Raw genomic sequence first — 26966 nt, 5'->3', positions numbered from 1 at the left:
CTGAGGTGAGGCGAGTGCAGTTTGAAAATGTATGGAGCCTGCCCACTTGGTATTTATCGGAAGGAAAATAATAGGGGATTATTAATATAATATCATGGGATCCTGTAGAGCGGATATGCGCAGCATACTTACCACCGCTAAAAGAAATAGGGATTTTTCCGCGTGGTAGCCCGCCTTTATGGCTATGCACGGAAAACCTCCCGACTTTAAACTATTTCCTAAAATCCGCCTGCCTATTGCAAAAACGTTCTGAGACCGCTTACATATACGATGCTTGACAGATGCAGCTGCTAACTACGGAACTGCAAATTTTACTCCTGTTTAATCATATATATATGATTGTTTCATGTGGCTTTACCTTTGGAAAATGAGATTGTTGTCCCTTTTTGTCCCCGCCGAGCCGGCCAAGAGATGGGATTACATACCGAGTAAACTCTGTGAGGCCCACCATGATTTATCTATTCTATCTACTCCTTACATCCATTTTAAAAGATAATTTTAGAGCTTAAGCCCATAAATGAAGATATCCAAAGCTCAAGTGGGCCACACCACAGGAAACAATGTAAATTGAACATCTACCATTGAAAATTTCATAGGGTCCACATTAGTTTTGGATCAATTTGATGTTTGTGTTTTCCTTTCATTCATGTATGTCTGATTTCATGAACAGGTTAGATGGCAAATAAACATTACCGTAGACCCAGAAAGGTTTCAACGGTGGGAATTGATATGGTCCACTTGGCCTTTAGATATAATTCAATTTTAGTTTCAACCATTAAAAAAGATAGAAAAAGGGATGGACGGCATGGATAGAATAGATACATTCACAATGGGCCCAACAGAGTTTACTCAGTATGCGGTACGATTTTAGAGGCATGAGGATTGGTGGGTCCATATGAACGTCTGGCTCTGCATCAAGATAGGTGTGGTCATGTGAACGTTGCTAATTGCATGGACATCTCTTTTAAACTAATATCCACCAATTCCGTTGCAGTGATGGATCTAGATAGTCAAAATCACATTGATCGCACGTATCTAGCCATGAATTTAGTTGATGGAGCATGTGCAGTTGACATTTTTCTACTTTAATTATTTTTTTAGGCCGTCAAAATCACATTGATCGCACGTATCTAGCCATGAATTTAGTTGATGGAGCATGTGCAGTTGACATTTTTCTACTTTAATTATTTTTTTAGGCCACCCAACGGACGAACATGATTGATTTATCAGTGTTATACTTGGCTTGGAGCTCATCCATACATTACCATGATTCAGATGGACTCGGACTATAATGTACAAGAGAGCACCAACCTCGGTGTTGCATTGAGGTGGCAAAGTTCCGTGGGCTCCAAATTTCTTGAGGCCATTTTGAGCTCCAAATCTACTCAGTTTTAGGTGCATGTCTCTAAATGAGATGGGAAAATAGATGGACAATGTGGATTTCTAGCAAACATCAAGGTGAGCCCTACAAACTGTCAAAGTTTGGTGGGTAGGACAATCAATCATACATCTATAGTAAGTGAGAGAGATGTTTGATGGACATTTAAGTCTAGAGGGGAAGGTTACTCGACCTAGATAGGGCCACCATGATGTATGTAACAAATTCAATCCATCTAACTGTTTCGCCACCTCACTTTAAGACATGGATACAAATATGAGGCCAATGTAAACCTCAAGTGGAACAAAGGAATATAAAAAATTAAGAATTAAACATCCATTGTTAAAATATTCGTCAGACCAGAAGATAATGTTTTTAAACTAATCCACCGTGTCCGTATGTTTTTCAGCTCATTTTATGACTTGCGGCAAAACGTGAGGCCGATACCAAGCTCCAGTGGGCCATACGTCAGATTAAGTTTAGAGGTTGTTTGATCATATTGGGCCTACAATGACGTTTGTGATCAATCCACTCCATCCATATGTTCTGCCACCTGGGACAAAAAAGAAGACTGATCAAGAGCTCAAGTAGGTCACACAAACATGAAACAGTGGGGATTAAAAGCACATCGTTAAAACACTCATCGAGCCACAGGATGTTTGCGACAAATCCACCCCGAACGTCTGTTTTTCCAGCTCACTTTATGCCATGGACCAAAAAATGAGGCCATACCAAGCCCCAATGGGCCAAGTGACAGGAAGAAGTGGAGATTGAACGTCCACCGTCTAATGTAGCACGCACATAAATCCAAGGCAGCGTGGGGAGATTGCAAAGTACCATAAAATGGGGGCAGTTCCATCAATACGAAAATACACTAATCCATTCGCAGTAAAGTAACCGGAAGCGGTTTAATCACCGGCCTGAAAACTATAAGCAAATTCTCATAAATAGTTTAAAAGTGGGAGGTTTTCTGTCCATATCTCAAAAGGAAGGCGGCCATATGAAAAAAGCCCAGAGAAATATCCAGCATCGTCAAACCTTCACTCAGGAAACTGGGCCCCTGGTCCACTGATCCTGACCATTGGTCTTGTTGGAAAATCCCGTTTACGAAACAACCTTAGCCTTTCAAAATTGTGCTATGCAAATAGATGGTGAAGAAGAGATGGATGGAAAAAGTCCCGTTTTTCGGTGTGTAAAAGTGGGCCCATGGTTTAGTCCCCTTTGCATCTACCATACACCACAGTTTCCATAGATTGGAAGATCCTAGCCACTAATTTCTCATTTTACAGTCGAATAGAAAATATCATTGCAGATCTCTCTTCCTTACCGTCTATTTACAAACAACTAATTGAAAGGCTAGGATTGTCATATTGACTAGATTTTTTTTTGGGCATGACCCATCTATGTTTGGCCCATTATTCGATGGTCCGGATCACTGAACCAAATGCCCTGCGCGTGGATACTGCGCATAATCCTTGGTTGGAGGGATCATATAATCCACAGAACCAAATCGCAATCTCCTGAGGAAATTCATGATCCTAGGCTCAAGAGTACACGGCATCCTCAAATTTTCAGATGCTCAAGTAGGCCCATAATTCTCTTATCTACACCCTTAATCTAATGGCTTCCAACCTCCCACGTTGGAAAATCATAGCCATCCACCAAACAAATCGAGGGATTAGGACTTGAAATTGTCCCACTGAAAATGATTTTTGGGGGCATGGTCCATTCACAGCAGGGCGATTAGATTAACAATCTGGGTCATTGAATCATGGGCCCCACTGGTACAAAACTAAAGACCCGAGGAAAGTCTCCATATCCTATGGCCAAGGACCATATAAACCCCCCTCATTTCCCTACATAAGCATAACCGCTAACATAATCCCACCAGCACTTCTCATGCATTGGCCGTTGCTAAAAAAAACTTCTCCCACACGAAATCCATGCACGCATTTAAATCTTATCATACCTCAACGTATCATCTTCTAGCCAAACCCACCCCATCTGGCCTTCTTACTCATCCACCATGTCTACTACCACTTTAGAAAATAAGCCAAGAGAACACTTCCAAAACTCATCCCAACCATCCAATCCAACAATTCCAAAATGTCCCACCAATCTCAAACACATCATCCTCTCCGAATTAAGAAACCAGCAAGGGATTGCCATCCCATTGGTAGCCATGAACCTGACATGGTTCGCAAAGATCGCCATCACAACGGTATTCCTAGGCCGGCTCGGTGAGCTCCAGCTTTCAGGAGGAACGCTTGGGTTCACCTTCGCAAACGTGACCGGCTTCTCCGTCCTGGCAGGTATCTGCGGCGCCATGGAACCCGTCTGCGGTCAGGCTTATGGGGCCCAGAATCACAAGCTCCTCCACAAAACACTCGTAATGACTACCATTCTCCTTCTCTTAGCCACACTGCCTATTACTTTCTTGTTTCTGAACGTGGATAGAATCCTAATACATTTCGGCCAACATAGAGAAATCTCAACCGTCGCAAGGATTTACGCAACGTATCTCATTCCCGACCTGGTTGTAACTTCATTCCTATGTCCTCTCAAAGCTTACTTGAGTTCACAAAGCATAACTCTTCCTATCTTATTCAGCTCAGCTCTTGGAGTCGCCTTTCATGTCCCCATCAACATCTTACTGTCGAACGCCAAAGGCCTTGAAGGAGTGGCTATGGCAGTTTGGTCTACTGATCTAATCATCACAATTATACTAGCCTTCTACGTGTTGGTGTCTGAATGGAAACAGAGGAAGGTGTGGGACATTAGCGGGTGGTGGGACCAGGGCTTGCACGACTGGGTCCGTCTTCTTAAGCTTTCTGGACCATGTTGCTTGACCACATGCCTCGAGTGGTGGTGCTACGAGATCTTGGTCTTGTTGACCGGCCACCTACCTGACGCTAAACAGGCGGTGGCGGTTATTGCCGTGGTTCTCAACTTCGACTACTTGCTATACTCCGTCATGCTGTCGTTGGCCACAAGCGTTTCCACACGTGTATCAAACGAGCTCGGGGCAAACCGGGCTTGGGCTGCGCAGGAGTCTGCTTACGTGTCTTTGGGGTTAAGCGTAGTCATGGGCTGCCTCGGAGGGATGACGATGGCGTTTGTGCGGGGTCCATGGGCCTTGTTGTATAGCCATGATAAGGGGGTTGTGAGAGGGGTGAGGAAGATGATGCTTTTGATGGCTTTGGTGGAGGTGGTGAACTTCCCTTTAGCTGTTTGTGGGGGGATAGTTCGAGGGACGGCTAGGCCTTGGTTGGGTATGTATGCTAATCTCGGTGGGTTCTACTTGCTGGCCTTGCCTTTGGGTGTGGTTCTGGCTTTCAGGGTCGGGCTTGGTCTTGGTGGGTTGCTGTTGGGGTTCTTGGCAGGGATGACGGCTTGCACCGTGTTGTTGACAGCGCTGGTTGCGAGGATTAATTGGGTTGAGGAAGCTGGAAATGCACAGAAGCTTGCCTGTGGTAGAGAAACGGTTGGTGGTGATGAAGGTGGAGAAGCTGATGGAGTGGGCCCTGATACCAACAAAGTGTTGCTGAGTATACAGTGATAGTATTAACATTTCTTTCTTTCTCTCAAACGAGGCCATCAAAGATTCAAATTGTAAATAGTGGGGTCCATGATTCAGTGATCCAAACTGTTGATATGATGGGTCCCACTTTGGATGATCCATGCATAAAAGACAGTTAAAACTGTAATTGCGGAATTGACGTCGGATCGTCTATGCATCAACAATGGAGATTCAACGCCATGACCTTGATGTGTACCCGATAGGAAAGACATTTCTGATGTCTTGATGTCGCCGACAAGAATCTTGATCTTCCACACCTTATACTTTTAAGAGAACCTTCAATGGAACTAGAGTTTTTTCTCGTGTTGGTGAGTAGACTAAGGGCCCGTTTGTTAAATCTGAAGTTTAAAGCCTGAATCTGAAATCTGAAGCTGAATCTGATATCCGAAACCTGAATCTGAAATCTGAAGTCAAAAAACTTGTTTGGTAATTATGGCTGAAGTTTGAAAATTAAGTATTGAATTTGAAACAATTTATTTGTTAACAAATATCTGAAATGTCTGAAGTATGTTAATTTGACACATTTGCCCCTATTTCCTGTTTGGAAATATTTTACATTATAAAGAAATTATTTTTTATTAAATGAAAATAAAATTATTCTATTTAATTCAAATAAACTATGGTATGGTGCCATAAATCCTCTTGTGGGAGTGTAAGCAGCATCAACCAGATAATATTTATCTACATAAAAACAAATAACATTTTAGCAAAATTTCAAGTTATAATTTTACCAAGCAATATATATATATATATAGGAGGAGGCAACAAAAATTTCTTTGTTGGATCAAGCTCAGCATCCATAAGGACCCTTGAATCATGTGTCACCCCTTCCCATCCAGCTATGACATATGTAAAAATCATATTAAAGTCACATATAGCTATAACATTCTGAGCACATTCACCCCTTCCTCTTCCTCTATAACGTATTTGTTTATCTGTCGGGATACATGCAGAAAACAATGTTGAATGAGCTTTGTCCATTGAAAACATTTTGGGAGCCATAAAAGTTTTGAATGAAGTTGATTTTTGTTTTTTCACTTCATCTGGGCACATGTATGACCTAATCTACATATTGGATGTCAAATAAACAGTACAGTGGGCCCTAGGAGGATTTTAATGGTGGATATCCAATCACTATTATTTTCCTGTGGTGGGGTCCACTTGAGATTTTTACCCATCTTATTTTTGGGATAGAGAAAAAAAATGATATGTAAAAATGGATGAAATACATCCATCATGGGGCCACATAGCACTGACCATCACCCACCAGGCTGGGGAGTAGCCAATCCGTTTCCGTATCACACACCAGCTATATCACTAGTGTAGATACGTGTCATGCGCAAGACGCTCCTCGAGGTCTCAATTTTAGGAACCAAGGAGATCAAAGTTACATGGGCCCATAATAATGTATTTATAATATCTACACCGTTTATAAATTTTTCGAGATTATTTTAGAGCATTTTCCAAAAAAATGAATCATATCCAAAACTCAAATGGGCCACACCAAAAATAGCAGCGGGTAATGATTTTCACCGTTAAAAAATTTGCAGGCCCATTGTAACGTTTATTTTGCACCTAATCTATTCATCAGGTCAAAAATATCTGAATAAAGAGGAAAAACAAATTTTATATTGATCCGAAACTTTTGTGACCCCAAAAGGGTTTCAATGGTAGACGTTCAATCCCCTACTGCTTTTTGCAGTGTGGTCCAATTTATCTTTAGATCTATTTTATTTTTTGGCTCAAGTCTTACGACAAGCTCGCAAGATGAATGGATGGTTTGGATATAACAAATACATCATGATGCGACCCACGTAACTTGCTAACGTCAATACACCAGCTAATCCACTTCCAATCCCGTCCCTGACTTGGAGACGGATTGGCTACTCCACCCGACACCAGCCGGCTGGTGGGTGGTGCTCTGTGGGCCCCACTATGATATACGTGTTTCATCCATTCCGCTCATCCGTTTTTACAGATAATTTTAGGGCTTGTTACAAAAAATGATAGGGATATAAATCTTAGGTGGGCTACTGAATGGATATCCACCATTAAAATCCTTCTAAGGCCCACTGTACTGTTTATTTGACATCCAATCTGTTGATTAGTTCATAAAGACCCATATGAAGGGAAACAATAAATATCAATCTTATCCAAAACTTTTATGGCCCCTAAAACGTTTTTAATGGTCAATGTTCATTCAACACTATTTCTTGTAATGTGGTCCACCTGAGATTGATATATAGTTCATTTTTTCTTTAATACCATAACATGATATATAAAAATAGATGGACGGCATGGATGAAACACATACATCATGGCGGGCCCACATGGCACCGATCAGCAGCCATTGGCCGGTGGCAGTGGGAGTAACCAATCCGTTCTCGTCTTCTGTCCAGGATGCGGATTACGTACTGCCCCCACCCGTCCCTAGCTCCGAACGGGCAGTTCTGTGGGTGGGCCCACCGTGATGTATCTGTACATCCAAACCATCAATCCATTTTCTCATATTATTTTAAAGCATGAACACAAAAATGATGCAGATCGAATGCTCAAGTGGACCACACCAAAAATAGCAGCGGGATAATGATTTTCACTGTTAAAAAATTCTTGTATACATCCATTGTTGAAACCTTTCTAAGGGCCACTGAGATGTTTTTTTTTACCATCCAACCTATTCATTAGGTCATGTATACATGGATGAAGTGAAAACACAAATATCGGCTTGATCTGAAACTTCTCTGGCTCTCAAGAAGTTTTTAACGGTGGACGTTCAATCCCCACCTTATAGTCCGATTAATCATTGGACCTGCTTCTTTTATTGGATCACACCTTAAATTATCTGAAAAAGTTGATGGACGGTGTGGATCAAACACATAAATCATGATGGGGCATAAAGAAGTTTCACAGGTTAAAGGTTGATTTTGTATTGCGCAAGCAATTTAAAAGAAAAAATTTCCGTGGTAACTTGAATAGGGGTACTTTTGGAAGCAAAAATTTTTTGTTTAATGAAAAATCACGGAGCGTATTCCGCGTTCACCATTAAGCTAGATTCCTATCACGGAAAGAATTCAGTGAAAAACCACTTAGCGCTTTCCGTCTTCCGCGTTAATAATGCGTTAACAAATACCACTAAACACGGAAAATTTTTCCCATTCCGTGTTAAGTGCAAAAATTCAGCGTTAACAAACACGGCCTAAGACATCTATTTTTAAGAATGAGTGCTAGAAGCTTACCCATCACACTTCTTCATTCTAGAGTTTTCACACTGTAAGTTTTCATATCCGGTGTAATAACCGTGTATATGAACCACAGTTCAAGCGTCCCGTCCCAACCAATTTATAATGATCACGACTGTAATGGACCCCATTGAACCACTCAATCTGAATAATCCAATGGTCGAATTTAAACCGGCAATCATGTGTGGCCCATCTGATAAGAGTCTTACAAATACACCCCATGTTAGAATACCTTATGTTTATATGGGTGGATGTGAAACTTTGCTGAATTTTCATTTTAACTGATGGGCTCCCATTGACAGGTCATTAATTAATTTCTTATCCTGGAGAGTTTCGGTGCATGTGCCACACAGGCTAATCAACTGTATTAGTTACTGCACAACATGGGCCCCACTAGTATAAACTGAAAACCGGAGCATTATATAAGACTCACCTACCTAGCATTGCATGATACCTCTCTTTTTGAGGGGATGGATGCATGAATCGAATCCGGCCCTATATTTGAGATGAGGATCAGGTCCTGTCAATAGGCATAGCGTGCAACAAAATCACTGGTTCTCACATGAATTTTGAAGAGAAGATACGTTGAAAGAAAAGAAAAGAAAGGAAAAAAGAGAAAAGAACAAAGGCTAAAGGTAGAGCGAAGATCACAAAGCATACAACTAAAGGACCCTCAAAGTTTCCAAAGGTATGCTTTTCACATGGACGGAATCATCTAAAACAACTGTTTTACATAGCGTCAAACACTCAGGCTATCGGGGTCCACCGTCTTGATATGTAAAATCCACCGTTACTCCAATGGTGCATACAAAGGACAAACTCATATGGGCCCCACCAATGGGAACAACATAAATTTGGGAGCGGATTGAGCTGTGTGGGGTCCACAGAGATGTTCGTGACAAATCCACTCCATCCATCTGTTTTGAAAGACCACAATAGTATGGGATTATAAAAATCAGGCAGATCCAAAAAACATGTGGGCCATTCCAGAAAAACAGTAAACTCCATCGTTGAAACCTTCCTGGAGCTGACCATGATGTTTATATGCCATCTAAACCGTTCATAAAATTATTACCACTCAGATAAACTGTAGTAATAAATATCATCCTTGATACAAAATTTCTGTCACCACCAGCCGTTCAATCCCCACTATTTCATGTGATATGCACACATGAGTTTTGGATCTGCTTGATTTTTAGAATCCTGTCCTAGCGTGGTCTTTAAAAACAGCTGGACAGAGTGGATTTGTCAAGGACATCTCTATGGGCCCCACACAGCTCCGGTCACATAGTCCCAGGCAATCCGTTCCACAGAAAATTGCTCCAGGAACTGCTTAAATTCGACGAACAATGAGGAATCTCTCAGTCCGGGTATAGATTCCAGATTACTATATTGAGGTTGTTGAGTGAGTTTATCGAAGCCGATTGCGTACGTCCTGCCTGCAATTGGACGGGAACCGGTCCAGGCAGGGGCTCTGTGGGGATCACCGTGATGTACGGGTTTATCCATGCGGTTCATTCATTTTTCTAGATTATTTTAAGGAGTGAGCCCAAAAAATAGGCAGATCTAAGACTCAAGTGGACCACACCAAATGATGCAGAGGTGATAATCATGCTCACTGTTGAAATTTTTTAGGGACCACTGTTATATTTATTTTCCATCCAACCTGTTTACAAGGTCACATAGACGGGATGAAAGGAAAACAAAAATGTCAGCTTGATGCAAAACTTCCATGGCCCTAAGAAATTTTTGATGTTAAGCATTCAATCCCCAATATGGTCCACTTGAGGCTTGGATCTACCTCATTTTTGGGCTCATATACTAAAATGATCTGAAAAACTGGATCAACAGTGTTGATAAAACCCATACATCACATTTGGATCTGCCTCATTTTTGAGCTCATACATGATATGATATGGAAAAATGGACGAAAGATGTGGTTAAAACCTATACATCACGGTGGGTCCCACAGTCCCTGCTTGGACCGATTCTGCCTAGCCTGGCCAGATACCGTACTCCCAAGTTTAGATAAAAGTGTTGTTTTAGCAAGCCATTGGTCTAGAGGTTTATAATAAAGAGCCTTTAGGAACATCCTTGAAACCACAGGCTGCAGGCAGTGCGGTGTGGTATCTCATGCTAACTTTTTTCTCATTTTCCAAAAGCCTGCCACGACGTGGAGAACATTACCTATATAACCAAATCCAACATTACATCTTGTATTTGAGCCATGAAAGGAGTGACATGTGAAAAACGAAGCATGGACCAGAATAAAAGCCATCATAATGTAGAGAAGGCTATCAGGATAACCATAGTGTAGTTGTCATTAGTGGAGAAGGCTACCTAGACAACCAACGGGCGGCTTTTCTTTTCTTTTTGAGAACATATATAATAACGACAGAAACTGAAATCAAACAACAGAAAATCAAACCAGGCTCAAAGCACATATTAGATATGCTTTTCTTAAAGTGTTATTGGCCCCCTCTTGTCGGTATGAGATCATTTTCGGGTTTCTAGTGAACCGCTTCTAAAATACAACAAGCCTTGATGATTTTGTGTGCAACAATCACAAAGATACCATAGTCAAAACTCGATACGCAATTTGCAATTTTGACAGACTTTGTGTATTATGAAAACAAAGAACCAACTTCACACACTTACAACAGAGAGAATATAAAGAAGAGATGTGTTGTTGTGTTTAATCCTCTATTAATAATGGGTTTTATTAAGAATAAAGAGCCATGCATTTTCGTAAAAAGGCATTTCTTAACGATATATTTGAAACCATTCAAAACGGTATTGTCTTTTAAGAATAAGAGCAACTCAATGGTCATGTATTTTATGAAGAGACGTGACTTAACTTAGAGTGGAAACAATTGTTTCTCACGCCTGAAATTAAGGCACAACGATAAGATCCGATCAGTCGAAACATTAAAACCATCGACTAATTAATGACATGGAAATTTTCGGTTAGCAGATCTTCATAACAATTAACGTTTGTCAGCCGATCGATGCAATGCTCGCAATCCACTCATCCATTCGGTTCAATGGCTGTTATTTGTCTACCAATAGGCATAATGGTCAAAATCCACCGATCGATAGGTAAAACGATCAATACTCTCTTCCGATCGAATGGCACAACGGCCGTTGACGCTTGACCAATTTCCATAATGGATGATTTCTATCGATCGATTATAGAAACGGTCCATCTTGGGATAGACTTACTCATTATGGTTGTTTTAGTAACAACTTATCCTAGTCGCACTACGAATCACATCAGATTGCATCGGTCCTTGATAGGTCACGAGGAAGCACCACGATGTGCACGTGCAAAGTGCAAAGTACATCACAAGCACCTCTACAGCCACAGTCTCATAGCCCATTGCCCCCCGCCACATGTGCACATGCATGCTAGCATATGTTCTAGTTCACATTGGAACACGCAAGCTAGCCTCCTCTCTCAATTCTCCAAGTAAAAATATTATAGAACGCAAAACTTATAAACCCTTCTAGCTTTTTCTGTCTAAGAAATGTGAGAGTAAAGATTTTTAAAGAATTTTCACTTTGTAAAATAGAGTTTTGAAGGACAATTTTGATGTTCTTCTCCTATGCCATGCTTTTCACAGAAATCAAAAAAAAATATTAGAAAAGTATTCTCATTCTTGGTCATTATGGAGAATTTTGATCTTCTTCTCTGACTAATTTTCTAATTCGGTTTTATAACATTTAAAAGCATACAAGGCCTCATTTTTAAATCCTAACAGGTACGTATATACATATTTAGACTACCATCTATAAATGTAATGAAGTACTTTTTTTCTCATCTAGTAACGATGTCTTTTACTTCACATACATCAGTATGCATTAAGTTCAAAACTTAAGAGCGTCTCTCAACGCTTGGAAATGACTTTTTAGTTATCTTGAATCTTATACACACTTCACATTTATCATTCTTATTTACATTATATGAGATTAAACTATTCTTCATCATTAATTTAATGGTATTATAGCCTACCTGTGTTAATCTACTATACCATAATGAAATATAACAAGGCCTCATTTTGAAATCCTAACAGGTACATATATACATATTTAGACTACCATCTATAAATGTAATGAAGTACTTTTTTCCTCATCTAGTAACGATGTCTTTTACTTCACATATATCTGTATGCATTAAGTCCAAAACTTAAGAGCGTCTCTCAACGCTTGGAAATGGCTTTTTAGTTATCTTGAATCTTATACACACTTCACATTTATCATTCTTATTTACATTATATGAGATTAAACTATTCTTCATCATTAATTTAATGGTGTTATAGCCTACATGTGTTAATCTACTATACCATAATGAAATATACTCAATCATATGAGCAGAAGTATTATTTTTATTGATAGATAATTTTATCATTCCATTACAAAAATATATATCATTTTCCAATAAAGTTTTCATTCTTAAATAAAATTAATTGTCCAACTCAAACATAACTCGGATTCCACGTTTACTCAAGAGATCTTTAGAAACTAAGTTTCTTCTCATATAAAGGACAAGCAATACATTGGTCAAGGTAATCTTTTTTCTAGAGATAATTAAGAAGATTTCCATGGTTCTTTTGCTGACAACTTTAAATCGACCATCATTTTTCATTTCAACCTCATGTCCATTGGTAATATCTTCATACATTTTGAAGGCTGATTTATCGTAGAAAACATGGATCGTGGTTCCAGTGTCATAGACCACCATCCAAGTATCTTTCCTTGAACCATGTTCACTTCAATTATCATGACAACTATGTCTTCATCTATTACCTTAGTCTCTTTTTTAAGTTTCTTGTAAAAGCTGCCAATACGAGCGAAATGTCCATTCTTACCACAGACGTAGCACAAACCTTTGGACTAGTTCTCATTTTTCTTTTTTGGACTTGTTGAACTTCTCTTAATCATTAGTAGGTTTCAGAGAATTGTTCTTTTCTAGATTACTCTTGTTTTGAAACGACTTTTTAACCTTATTATTCTTAAATGTACTATTGAAGGTGGCGTCATCTTTCTTATTTCTTAAATGAGATTCTTTTTCAAATCGAAGATACTTCTAAATCTGTTCCAAGGTAAAGTCTTTGAATTTATGCAGAATATTTTTCCTGTAATCTTTTAATGATGGAAGCAGGTTGGTGATTATTGCACCAACTTAGAAAGATTTATGGATTTGAATCTTCACAACCTTAATTTTATTGATAATCAACAAAATCAAAATACCAGGCAATGAGGAATATTATCAGTACCTTCTTCTTTAGCTTTATATTTGATTTCAAGGATATTCTAAATGTCTTTGGCCGAAGTTGTATTTGTATACAAATCATACGAACAGTCGGAAAGGCCATTGAGGATGTGTCCTCAATAGATCAATTCATCATCTTCTCTTTTCCTTTTTTTTAGCAATTTATTCTTATGAATTTGAATATGTTGGTGGAGGAATTGCCGGTGGATTCAAATCCAACACATAGTATAGCCTCAACGTTGTCAATAAGAATTTAAGTTTGTCTTGTCAATGAGTAAAATTCATTAAATGGAATCGATAAAATTTGACCAAATCCTGGTTTATCAACTTAATGAAAGTAATGTTGGTTTAGGTTTTTATAGAATAATTTTTTAAGATCATTGGTAGGTTTGTAGCGAACCGCTTTCCGGACACAACAAGCCTTGATGGTTCTACGTTTGGCAATCACAAATATACCACAATCGAAACTCAATATGCAATTTACAATTCTAGTAGACTCTATGTATTATGAAAATAAAGAACCCACTTCATGCGCTTACAAAGGAAAAATGATAGAGAATAGATGTATTATGTTTAATCCTCAATTTATAAGGGATTTTGTAGAGAATAAAGATTCATACATTTTTACAAAGAGGTATTTCTTAAAGGCGCATCTAAAATCATTTAAAATGTTACTATCTTTTAAGAGGATGTGTGACTCAATGGTCATGTCTTTTACGAAGAGACACGAGTTAACTCAAAAAAGTAAAAACAACCATTTCTCATGGTCAAAAGGTGCAACGGCAAGATTCAGTTGGCTGAAACATTAAAACTATCAAAATCTATCAACTGATTGGCAACGCGACCATTTTTTGCATGCTGATATGCATAACGATTGATGTTTGTTAGCCGATTAGTGCAACGGTCGAAATCCATTGGTTGTTGGACACAACAGTCATTCTCTATCGATCAATTGGAATAACAGTATAAATCCATTAGCCGATTGACGAGAAAGTTGTATCTATCGAACAATAAGTAAAGTGATCGCTCTCTTCCAACCGATTGGCATAACGGCTATTAACGGCTGACTAATTTTCACAATGGTTGATTTTTATCACTCGATTATAGAAATGGTCAATCTTGCGATGGATTTAATCGTTATGGCCGTTTTAACAACAGCTTAGCTTAATTGCACTAAATCATGTTGGTCCATAATAGGTTGTGAGGAAGTGCTACGATGCGCATGTGGGAAGTGTGAAGTGCAAAGTGCGCCACTAGTGCCTCTACAACCATACTACCTCACAACCTACTGCCCATGCCACATGTGCGCGTGCACTAGCACACAAATGTCTGCGTGTGTTCTGATGCTACACTAAAACATGCAGGCTAGCCTTCTTCTCTCCATTCTCTAAGTAAGAATACTAAATAACTCAAAGCTTATAAACTCATCTAGCTCTCTCTCTCTCTCTAAACAATGTAGGACTAAAGATTTTTAAAGGATTTTTACTTTTTTAAACAAGATTTTGGAGGGAAAATAAAATTCAAAATGTTTTTGAATTTGAATAAAAAATGTGCAAGTGTAAGACTATAACATTTCTATTATTTTTAATTAACCAAACTTAATTGAGATAAAATCTCAATATTTTTACCAGTGTAGCTGTTGTGAGTAGAAAGGGCTACCTAGAAAAGAAGCTAGAGTAAGTACTACTTCGGAGTGGGCCACCGCGGACATCAGCTGTGTAGTGGGTAGAATGTTACGATCTCAATGGTTTAATGGCCTAACTTGAAGCTGTAGACATTGGATCATGGGTTAATCGAGCTCATGTGTGCCTTTTTAAGGGTGTGTGGATCTGTTTGAGGCATGGGGGTAGTTTATTTAATTGGAGTCGTCATTATCCAGTTACTTTACTTTCACAGTCGGCTAAACCCTATACAAACATTAAGAGAGAATCTAAAGGTTCTCTGTCCTAAAATGACTCCTTCATCTGCAAATAAAGATTTGGGGTAAGGGACCACGATTACAAATAGGGAAGGTATTAGGCACCCTCTTTACTCATACGGTTGTATGGTCTTTTCTTACGTACCAGTGTATATAGTAGTGTGTATGTGTGTAATACAAGAACACAAGGATGAACGTGATGAGGTCGAGCACAGTCTTCCTCAGGGGGATAACTACTCCGAATCCATGAAGCTTCTCTGGACTCCTCATGGAGATACCTTGAATCCAAAAGGAAAAGTAGAAAATAGAAATAATTTCTAAAAATTCGTAAATTGATTGATAATTGAAATAAACGAGTTTACAACCCTTTAAGTAGGGATATTAAACTTTGGAAGAAGTTTCAGAATTAAACTACAACTAAAACTCCTAGAAATCATAACTTACTATAAATAGTAAACTTACTATTTATAGACGATCGTGATTCCTACTAGTCATCATGATTTTCAGCCAAAAATAGTAAGCGTCCAATTTGGACCAACCATGTGATTCTCCTAATTATTCTAAGCACTTTTCATGCTGGACGCAACTTTTAAAGCCCAACGGATGAAGAGTTACAATTAAAATAAAACTTACTATAAATAGTAGAAACGAAAATAAAATGGAAATTCAACCATCAATCTGATGGAATCTCTCAAATTCGGTGTGGGAAACTCGGCATAGTGGGGTTGGGTAGCTAAAGTAGCTCATCCTACCCTAAAATCATATGTGGCACATCGAATAACTCATTCCGGTTTGGAGATACGTTCATTTTAAGGTTGTAACTGTCCGGATCACTTTTGTCTCCAATCGGGCCTTTTCTAGTCCATCTTGGCCATGAAATCATCCACGACCCGCTCTACATCATACAATGATAATGCGATACCGATGGAAAGCAATGGCCCGGTCAGATAAAACATTTGCTGACGAAAAAAAAAATCGTTAATAAAAGTAGTGTTTTACCGCCGAATTTTTTTTTTTGTCGGTAAAAGTACTGTTTTACCGATGAAAAAAAAATCATCGGTAAAACACTACTTTTACAGATGAAAAAATTTTCTTCGGCAAAAATTTCGTTGGTAAAAGCCCTTTTTCTTATAGTGCCACTTCATAAAGCACTCGAATAATCAGTCAACCTGATTTTTTGATGGGCAGGATCCGATATCTCGATAAGTTACAAAGCAAACGGTCAAGTAGACTGGGTGCTCCAATGCAATGTATGCAATGTAATGTTGATGGATGAGGTAAACAGGGGGTTTAAGAAGGGAGTGAATGTAACGCCCCGAACTTTTCAATACTCGAGCATCGAAAGTCCTCGAACGTTACTATAAGATTCAACATAACATGTACCTTCTTTTGACTAAATCAGTAAATAACTCCTTATCAATAGTAAATTAGACGAAAATTATTTTTAAGAATTACTTGGGAACGTGCCTACTACCATGAAGACCTATTAGATTTCATAATGCACGTAGATCAGCAATAATTACCTAATTGCCATTGACCTAGGCCACTGAATCCCAAGCCATGAAATTCTCCATCGTCCGATCAGCGTGTAGTCTTATAGCATGCCTAGGAATCATGAATTAGCCATTCATGCCAAATTTCATCTCTTAAATCATTTCATAAGTGGCTTGATCGACAGATCAACCACTAACCATCAACTTTTGGGGCCACCTGACTCTTGGATATACTTCAATATTAGGATCAACGCCCTAAATTACATGGAGAAATGGATGGACGGAATAGATCTCTCATATAGTGGTCATAGTAGACCCCACATGTACGTACGCGTACACCACCATGGTGCACCCGCTGTGCACTGTCTCAAGAGGATCGGTCAGCGAGCGCTGACCCGATCAAAACCGAGCCCCTGTTTCCGCCGCACGTAACGGACGCACCCTGTCCATTTCGAGAGATGTTGTGGGCCACCATCATGGCCTATGAAGCTAATCCAGACCTCCATCACATCCGGACAGAAAATCCGACCACACAGAAACCGGTTTCCTAACTGGAAAATCCTACACGCACGCACGATCTGGTCCATAGCTAGGTCCGGCCGAAGCCCTGTTTCGCACCTCCTTCCGCGTTCGGGTACGCAATCTGGCACCATGCGAGGATTCGGTGGGCCCCACTGTCATGGTGATGAAGCAGATCTGGACCATTCGTTGGACGGAATGGCCACGACCGGACCGAACCTCCAGAAAATCTGGCTGATGAGACAACAAACGATCGTCGTATTGCGTTCGGTCTCCGCTGTGCAACAAGAAGATTTCGCAGAGGATTTCCGAGGTTCCCTGCGTAATAGTTACGCAGGGCAGCTGAGAACCGACGTAGGGACCTGGAAAGTTCTCTCCCGGTCTATAAAAGGGACTGTCGTCCGACCGTGGAAGGGAAAGAAAGGAAAGAGAAACAACAAAAGAAGAGAGGGAAAGTGAGAAACCGAGAGGGAGATTTCAGCCGAGCGGCAGCTCTGTTCGCCCCAGGCTTGCTGTCGTCCAGCAAGAAAGAAAGAAAGAGAAAGAAAGAGAAGAAGAAAGAAAAGAATAAAGAAGAAGGGAAGAAAAGAAAGGAAAGAAGAGGAAAGAAGGTAGTTCCGGATTTTCAGCAAGGAAGAGTCTCGGCTGAGAGATTCCAGTCCGCATCTGACGTCGGCTGAGAGCTTTCAGTCCCCTTTTGGGTGCAAGCGGGTCTTAAAATCTATAACCAAATCTATAATCTGGTATTAGGCACTCAGATAATCAGATCAGGTGAGGGTTTTATCCTTTAGGCTTACTCTAATTTAAGTTGATAATTGAATTCTGTTTTTTTTTCCTGTCTTCATGAATTTGAATTTGTCTTTACATGTATCTTATCGGTTCTTTACATGCCACTTTAAATCTTTCATACTATTATATGTTTCACATCAATTATGGGGCTCTTTCATGCCTCCTACGATATGAATTATCATGTATTTCATGTTTACATGTCCTCTGGGAATTGTCCTATCAATTGATTTATTGGCCCTTTCGGGATTATGACATGATGTCAAATATAAGAGAAGTTCTTTGAATCTATGTGAGGCCATGGGTACAAGCCTTGCCCCTGCCTCATCCATTATTGAGTTGGCCCTGCCACTCATCTTTATATTTGAGTTGGCTCTGCTACGCATCTTTTTACTTGAGTTGACCATTGTCACTCTTCTCTTATTTTATTGGCCTTGTGTCGTCTATCTTTAAGGCACGGGCATGGGTCCTGTTATTCCAGAACCTTCATGATACAATTTTACTCTTGATGATTCAGCTATATTCTCTGAAATGAGCAAGTGATGTAAGGTATCATGACTAGTGATTTGATTATCTTATCATGGACGTAATGCATTATGGGTAGCGGCCCTCTTGGTCGGCACGTAATTCTGTGGGTTGGCTGGCGTGGTGCACAAATTGATGTATGTAAATCGGTATATGTGTTACATCAACTTTTCAGGATTGGATGTCGCAAATAGTCGCTCCATGAACATATCGTGTTACGTAAATCCCTCAACCGCGTGTTGTGCTGCCTTGAGATGTTCGCATAAATCCACGTTAGTGTTGGCAATGCCGGCGAATATCCGTAGTTATGGGATGCGGGTCGAGCCGGGTGTTCTATGAATTATACTTCACATCGTGATGATCGCTATGTATGACGAGCCGTACACACTATACTAGGCAGTGCAACCCTTGTAGGCAGATTGCGCATGCTGATATCTCATGTATTAGTGGAGTACGAGACATATCATTACGTTACGTTCTTTTCTTGAATCTTTTGAATTATTGTTAATCTTGAAGGATGACCATCACTATGAGTAGGGCATTGACCCTCTCCCAACCGTATAGATGATGCAGGTGACAAATAGATGGGAGAACCTAAGGATCACCAACTCGAGGAAGAACACAACGAATAAAGTAGATGATAGGAATTTAGTTTTACTTGCGTTTCTGCTATTCATGGAATTTATGTTGTGCTCCTATTATGAGGGCCTTTGACAATTTGATTATTTTCTTTTGTGATAAGGAAGATAGTTAATATCATTCCTATGGCTGGTTTCCATCTAAGGTGTATTTGAATGTGATATCAATAAGGGAAAATCTCAGGGCAAGTCCTTGGGACATTCTCACTTTACAATATTAACACCTGGTTTCCTTGGGCACGAGTACATACTCTGGTCGTGAAAATTCGGGATGTTACAGTTGGTATCAGAGCCCAAGAATGAGACTAACTGGGCCTAAGGGGATAGACCGTCATAAGATGTCTAAGAAAGGATCGTGAAGTAAACACATACATGAAAATTTGATCCACAAAGGAATTATGTAGCTAGGGTAGAAAAAAAAACCCACATTTAGGTTCCCCATAAGAAAGATGAGAAATTTTAGCAACTATAGACTCTAGGACCCCTATAATAAATCTAGAGAATCGCAAATGAAACTGACCTAGACTAAGGGGCACCCTGAGATAGAGACAGGACCAAGCAAGACATATTTTGAGTGCCTTAAGGGACTCTTGGACAATGTTCACAACTCTAACATATTTTCCCATCCACAGGGGAGATGGCGCCTAAGAAGAAAACTACCCAATCCAACTCCCTACTCCCAACGCAGGGAGACATCCCTCAGGAAGCAGCCATGGGGGAGTCCACGCCCTCGCTATCAGCAACCCACCGAGGGGCCACGCTCCCAGGGCCACCCCTAGGGCAGGTACCACCAGATACCCAAGCATAGGCACCATTCTACTCCATCCTGGGTCGGATAGAGACGTTTATGGAAAGGACCCAGCGGACCATGGACAGACTACAACAACAAGCTGACGACAACTCCCCAAGAGCCACAACATCTCTGCCTTCGCCTACTCACGCCCCTGCATCAACCCCCCCTCGCACGGAGCGGCACGACGAAACCTTCATGTTAGAAAAATTCTTAAAGTTAAGGCCCCCAGCGTTCTCAGGTACAACAAACCCAGAGACGGCCGAACATTGGGTAAAGCAGACCAAGAGAATACTAAGGACCATGAGATGCCCGGACCACCTCAAAGTCTCTTTAGCTACATTCAAATTCGAAGGAGAGGCAGTCAATTGGTGGGAGACAACAGAAAGGGCAATCCCTGAGGACCGTGCCTGGCACTGGGAAGAATTCGAGAGGAGGTTCTTCGAGAAGTACTTTTCAAGATCGTACCGAGACAAAAAGATGTCTAAGTTCCTGAAGCTCACTCAAGGCGAGATGACTATCGCGCAGTATGAGACTAGGTTCACTGAGTTATCGCACTATGCGCCGAAATTAGTCGAAGATGAAGACTTTAAAATCAAGCGATTTAAAGATGGTCTTCGACCCTCGATCCACTCCAAGATATGCTGCCTAAACCTGGAAAGCTATGCCGACGCAATCGACAAGGCGACTCAAGCTGAAAATGACGACGATCGTAGATCATGGGCCAGGTTACAACAACATGAGGCCGAGAAGAGGCTCAGAACAAACCCTGGGATGCTACCAATATCGGACAAAAGACCGAGGATTGTCTCGCAACAAGCAGGAACCACCGAAGATAAGAAGCCGCGAGACGGTCGCCCGGGATGCGGCTACTGCCAGAAGTTGGGACACGATATGAAGAACTGCTACAAGAAAATGAGGGACGAAGGGCGCCCTGTTCCATCGCAGAAGCAACCGTTTGGGCCAAGCGCGCCTCAAAAATCCCAAGGGCGTCTGTACGCCATGAGGTCACTGGAAGACGCAGACACTACCTCAGGACTAATAGAAGGTACGGCTACTATCCAAGACACCCCCATTTTACTTTTGTTTGATTGCGGAGCTACCATGTCTTTTATCTCAAGTTCGATTGTAGAATGGTTAAATTTGGAATTAAAGCGCACAAAGGAGACAATCACTGTGGCGTCGCCTTTAGGGAAGGTGGTGGAATTAAACAAATATTGCGAGGGCTGCCCCATCACTATCGCAGGCCTCGTAATACCTGTTAACCTAGTGATAATAAACATGAAATGCTTTGACGTGATCCATGGGACGGACTGGATGGACGAAACTAGGGCAACCATAGAGATTAGGGCCAGAAGGATCACCTTCACCGCAGCAAGGCAATCCCCCATCACAATACAAGGAAGAAAGAGGGAAGAACCCGTAAAACGAATAATGAGCTTGGGAGAAGTATTCGTAGAACAAATTCCAGTGGTCAAAGAATTCACCAGGGTATTCCAGGAGATACTTGGACTGCCTCCCAGGAGGGAGGTGGACTTCAGTATCGACCTAATGCCTAGAACCGCCCCAATTGCCCTGGCCGCCTTTCGTATGGCACCGGTCAAATTGGCAGAACTTAAGAAGCAGTTAGAGGAGCTCTTGAATCAGGGGTTTATTCGACCAAGTGTTTCTCCTTGGGGCGCACCAGTGCTATTCGTCAAGAAGAAAGACGGATCCCTGAGATTGTGCATTGATTATCGTCGCCTAAATCAAGCAACAGTGAAGAACAAGTATCCTCTCCCCCGTATCGACGACCTATTCGACCAACTAAAGGGAGCTCAATTCTTTTCAAAGATTGATCTGAGATCGGGGTACCATCAATTGAGAATTAAGGACGAGGATATACCTAAGACCGCATTTAGAACAAGGTACGTACATTTCGAATTTCTGGTAATGCCCTTCAGTCTCACGAATGCCCCAGCCGTTTTTATGGATCTCATTAACCGTATTTTCAGACCGTTCCTCGACCAATTTGTCATAGTCTTCATCGATGACATCTTAATCTACTCACGAAGCAAAGAAGAACACGAGGTTCACTTACGAAAGGTCTTGAACTTGCTGAAGGAAAATCAACTATACGCTAAACTCTCGAAATGTGAGTTCTGGAAGGAAGAAGTCAGATTCCTAGGACACGTGGTGAATCGTCCAGGCGTCGCAGTAGACCCGGCCAAGGTGGAGGCTGTCCTCCAATGGGCCAGACCGGATACCGTCACTAAGATTAGAAGTTTTCTGGGGTTAGCAGGGTACTATCGGCGATTCATCAAGAAGTTTTCCAAAATAGCCCGGCCACTAACCAATCTAACGAAGAAAAATGTACGTTTCCAATGGGATGGGAAAGATGAAGAAGCCTTCCAAGAACTCAAGAAAAGGCTAACTTCCTTCCCTATACTCACCCTACCCGAGGAAGGGGTAGAATTTACGGTATATACGGATGCCTCCCTTGAAGGCTTGGGATGCGTGCTTATGCAGAACAATAAGGTGATCGCGTATGCGTCCAAACAGTTGAAAGTACACGAACAAAATTATCCAACACATGACCTGGAACTAGCGGCCGTGGTGTTTGCTCTCAAAATGTGGAGACATTATTTATATGGGGAACAATTCAAGCTTAACACAGACCACAAGAGCCTTAAATACTTGTTCGACTAAAAGGACTTAAATATGCGGCAACGCCGATGGATGGAAACACTAAAGGACTACAAGTTTGAAATACAATATCACCCAGGGAAGGCAAACGTAGTGGCTGACACACTCAGTCGCAGGAAATCTCACACTTCAGCAGCCACAATTGCACTCGAAGAATGGAAAATGCTGGAATTTATAAAGGACTTTAATATCCAGCTAGACCTAGGAGAAGGGAACGTACTACTCGAAAAATCTATCCATGGAACCCTCACTGCTTCGTCAAATCATTGAAGTGCAGAGACAGGACGAAGAGCTGCAGGAGCGTTATTTGAAAGCAATAGAGAACCGGGATTCACGATGGCATGTGGGCTCGGATGGTGGACTTAGATGTCGGGATAGGTTATGCGTACCCAACAAGCCAGAGAAAAGATTAGTTGTATTGGACGAAGCCCATCGATCCAGATTAACCATCCATCCTGGGAGCACCAAAATGTACCAAGACGTAAAACATGATTATTGGTGGAATAATATGAAACGAGAAATCGCCGCTTATGTGGCTAAATGCCTCACTTGCCAATAGGTAAAGGCCGAACATCAAAAACTAGTTGGGCTGCTACAACCGCTCGAGATACCCTTATGGAAATGGGACTCTATATCAATGGACTTCATAGTAGGACTCCCAAAAACAAAAAGAAGCCACGACTCAATATGGGTAATAGTGGACCGACTGACTAAGTCAGCTCACTTTATACCCATGAAAATCACTGCCTCAATGAACGAATTGGCAGAATTGTACATCAAAAATGTGGTACGACTTCACGAAATTCCATCTACGATCATATCAGACAGGGACTCCCGTTTTACCTCAAATCTCTGGACTAAACTACAAACGGTACTAGGGACTTCCCTGAATCACAGTACCGCTTTCCACCCCCAGTCGGACAGACAAACAAAAAGAGTGAATCAAGTACTCGAGGACATGTTAAGAACATGTATTTTGGATTTCAAGGGCAGCTGGGATGACTATCTTCACCTCGCTGAATTCGCTTACAACAACAGCTTCCAAGCAAGTATTGGCATGGCCCCATTCGAGGCTCTATATGGGTGACCTTGCCGCACCCTGCATTGTTGGGCAGAAGTAGAAGAGAAGAGCACACTAGGGCCCGAAATTGTTCAAATTACTTCTGAGAAAATCGATTTGATAAGGGAACGCTAACAGACGGCACAAAGCAGACAGAAAAGTTACGCGGACATTCGACGACGTAATCTTGAATTCTTCGAAGGGGACAAGGTATTCCTCAAAGTCTCTCCTATGAAGGGCATGATGCGATTCGGGAAAAAGGGCAAACTAGCACCCAGGTACATTGGCCCGTTTGAGATATTAGAAAGAGTGGGAGAGGTAGCTTACCGTATTGCACTACCCCCACAGTTGGCCAATGTTCATAATGTCTTTCATATCTCCATGCTGAGGAAGTATGAACCGGACGCCTCTCACATTATCAACTGGGAACAAATAGAGCTGTGGGATAATGCCACCTACGTAGAAGAACCCATACAGGTCCTCGATCGCAGGGATCAAATTCTTCGAACCAAAGTTATTCCTTTGGTCAAGGTTCTGTGGACACATCACAACCAAGAAGAAGCAACATGGGAGCGCGAGGAAGAAATGAAGGAAAAACACCCCAGCCTCTTCTACAAGGACTAGTGCGGGAGGTAAGATTAAATTTTTTGTTAATTGTTCTTCCTTTAAGAGGGGTAGATAGTAATAAGTTCAATACTTTCTTATAAACATCATAGAGAAGTATACACACTAATTAAAGGGTAAAGGGTAAAGTATTACAGAACAACCTATCCCCTATTCCACAACAAGAGGAAAGGAATTTTGGAGACGAAATTTTCTTTAAGAGGGGTAGATTGTAACGCCCCGAACTTTTCAATACTCGAGCATCGAAAGTCCTCGAACGTTACCATAAGATTCAACATAACATGTACCTTCTTTTGACTAAATCAGTAAATAACTCCTTATCAATAGTAAATTAGACAAAAATTATTTTTAAGAATTACTTGGGAACGTGCCTACTACTATGAAGACCTATTAGATTTCATAATGCACGTAGATCAGCAATAATTACCTAATTGCCATTGACCTAGGCCACTGAATCCCAAGCCATGAAATTCTCCATCGTCCGATCAGCGTGTAGTCTTATAGCATGCCTAGGAATCATGAATTAGCCATTCATGCCAAATTTCATCTCTTAAATCATTTCATAAGTGGCTTGATCGATAGATCAACCACTAACCATCAACTTTTGGGGCCACCTGACTCTTGGATATACTACAATATTAGGATCAACGCCCTAAATTACATGGAGAAATGGATGGATGGAGTAGATCTCTCATACAGTGGTCATAGTAGACCCCACATGTACGTACGCGTACACCACCATGGTACACCCGCTGTGCACTGTCTCAAGAGGATCGGTCAGCGAGCGCTGACCCGATCAAAACCGAGCCCCTGTTTCCGCCGCACGTAACGGACGCACCCTGTCCGTTTCGAGAGATGCTGTGGGCCACCATCATGGCCCATGAAGCTAATCCAGACCGTCCATCACATCCGGATGAAAAATCCGACCACACAGAAACCAGTTTCCTAACTGGAAAGTCCTGCACGCACGCACGATCTGGTCCGTAGCTAGGTCCGGCCGAAGCCCTGTTTCGCACCTCCTTCCGCGTTCGGGTACGCAATCTGGCACCATGAGAGGATTCGGTGGGCCCCACTGTCATGGTGATGAAGCAGATCTGGACCATTCGTCGGACGGAATGGCCACGACCGGACCGAACCTCCAGAAAATCTGGCTGATGAGACAACAAATGATCGCCGTATTGCGTTCAGTCTCCGCTGTGCAACAAGAAGATTTCGCAGAGGATTTCCGAGGTTCCCTGCGTAATAGTTATGCAGGGCAGCTGAGAACCGACGTAGGGACCTGGAAAGTTCTCTCCCGGTCTATAAAAGGGACTGTCGTCCGACCGTGGAAGGGAAAGAAAGGAAAGAGAAACAGCAAAAGAAGAGAGGGAAAGTGAGAAACCGAGAGGGAGATTTCAGCCGAGCGGCAGCTCTGTTCGCCCCAGGCTTGCTGCCGTCCAGCAAGAAAGAAAGAAAGAGAAAGAAAGAGAAGAAGAAAGAAAAGAATAAAGAAGAAGGGAAGAAAAGAAAGGAAAGAAGAGGAAAGAAGGTATTTCCGGATTTTCAGCAAGGAAGAATCTCGGCTGAGAGATTCCAGTCCGCATCTGACGTCGGCTGAGAGCTTTCAGTCCCCTTTTAGGTGCAGGCGGGTCTTAAAATCTATAACCAAATCTATAATCTGGTATTAGGCACTCAGATAATCAGATCAGGTGAGGGTTTTATCCTTTAGGCTTACTCTAATTTAAGTTGATAATTGAATTCTGTTTTTTTTTCTTGTCTTCATGAATTTGAATTTGTCTTTACATGTATCTTATCGGTTCTTTACATACCACTTTAAATCTTTCATACTATTATATGTTTCACATCAATTATGGGGCTCTTTCATGCCTCCTACGATATGAATTATCATGTATTTCATGTTTACATGTCCTCTGGGAATTGTCCTATCAATAGATTTATTGGCCCTTTCAGGATTATGACATGATGTCAAATATAAGAGAAGTTCTTTGAATCTATGTGAGGCCATGGGTACAAGCCTTGCCCCTGCCTCATCCATTATTGAGTTGGCCCTGCCACTCATCTTTATATTTGAGTTGGCTCTGCTACGCATCTTTTTACTTGAGTTGACCATTGTCACTCTTCTCTTATTTTATTGGCCTTGTGTCGTCTATCTTTAAGGCACAGGTATGGGTCCTGTTATTCCAGAACCTTCATGATACAATTTTACTCTTAATGATTCAGCTATATTCTCTGAAATGAGCAAATGATGTAAGGTATCATGACTAGTGATTTGATTATCTTATCATGGACGTAATGCATTACGGGTAGCGGCCCTCTTGGTCGGCACGTAATTCTGTGGGTTGGCTGGCGTGGTGCACAAATCGATGTATGTAAATCGGTATATGTATTACATCAACTTTTCGGGATTGGATGTCGCAAATAGTCGCTCCATGAACATATCGTGTTGCGTAAATCCCCCA

At 41.2% G+C, this 26966-nt stretch overlaps 2 protein-coding genes across 2 annotated transcripts; both read left to right on the top strand.

Moving 5' to 3' along the window:
• The first annotated feature begins 3124 nt into the window (after positions 1-3124).
• LOC131248416 (protein DETOXIFICATION 56) lies at positions 3125-5139 on the top strand. The gene has a single exon (XM_058248693.1). It carries the CDS (start codon positions 3405-3407, stop codon positions 4935-4937), a length of 1533 nt encoding a protein of 510 aa, XP_058104676.1. The 5' UTR covers positions 3125-3404; the 3' UTR covers positions 4938-5139.
• Positions 5140-24126: 18987 nt separating this feature from the next.
• On the top strand, positions 24127-24507 carry LOC131249521 (uncharacterized). Its single transcript, XM_058250328.1, has one exon. The coding sequence runs from the start codon at positions 24127-24129 to the stop codon at positions 24505-24507; it is 381 nt and encodes a 126-aa protein (XP_058106311.1).
• Positions 24508-26966: the final 2459 nt, after the last annotated feature.

This window comes from Magnolia sinica, chromosome 6 (assembly GCF_029962835.1).
Source record: "Magnolia sinica isolate HGM2019 chromosome 6, MsV1, whole genome shotgun sequence".
In the NCBI taxonomy this organism is placed as follows: domain Eukaryota; kingdom Viridiplantae; phylum Streptophyta; class Magnoliopsida; order Magnoliales; family Magnoliaceae; genus Magnolia; species Magnolia sinica.
Note: the sequence above shows the minus strand (reverse complement) of the source record. Positions and strands in the feature narration are given on the sequence as shown.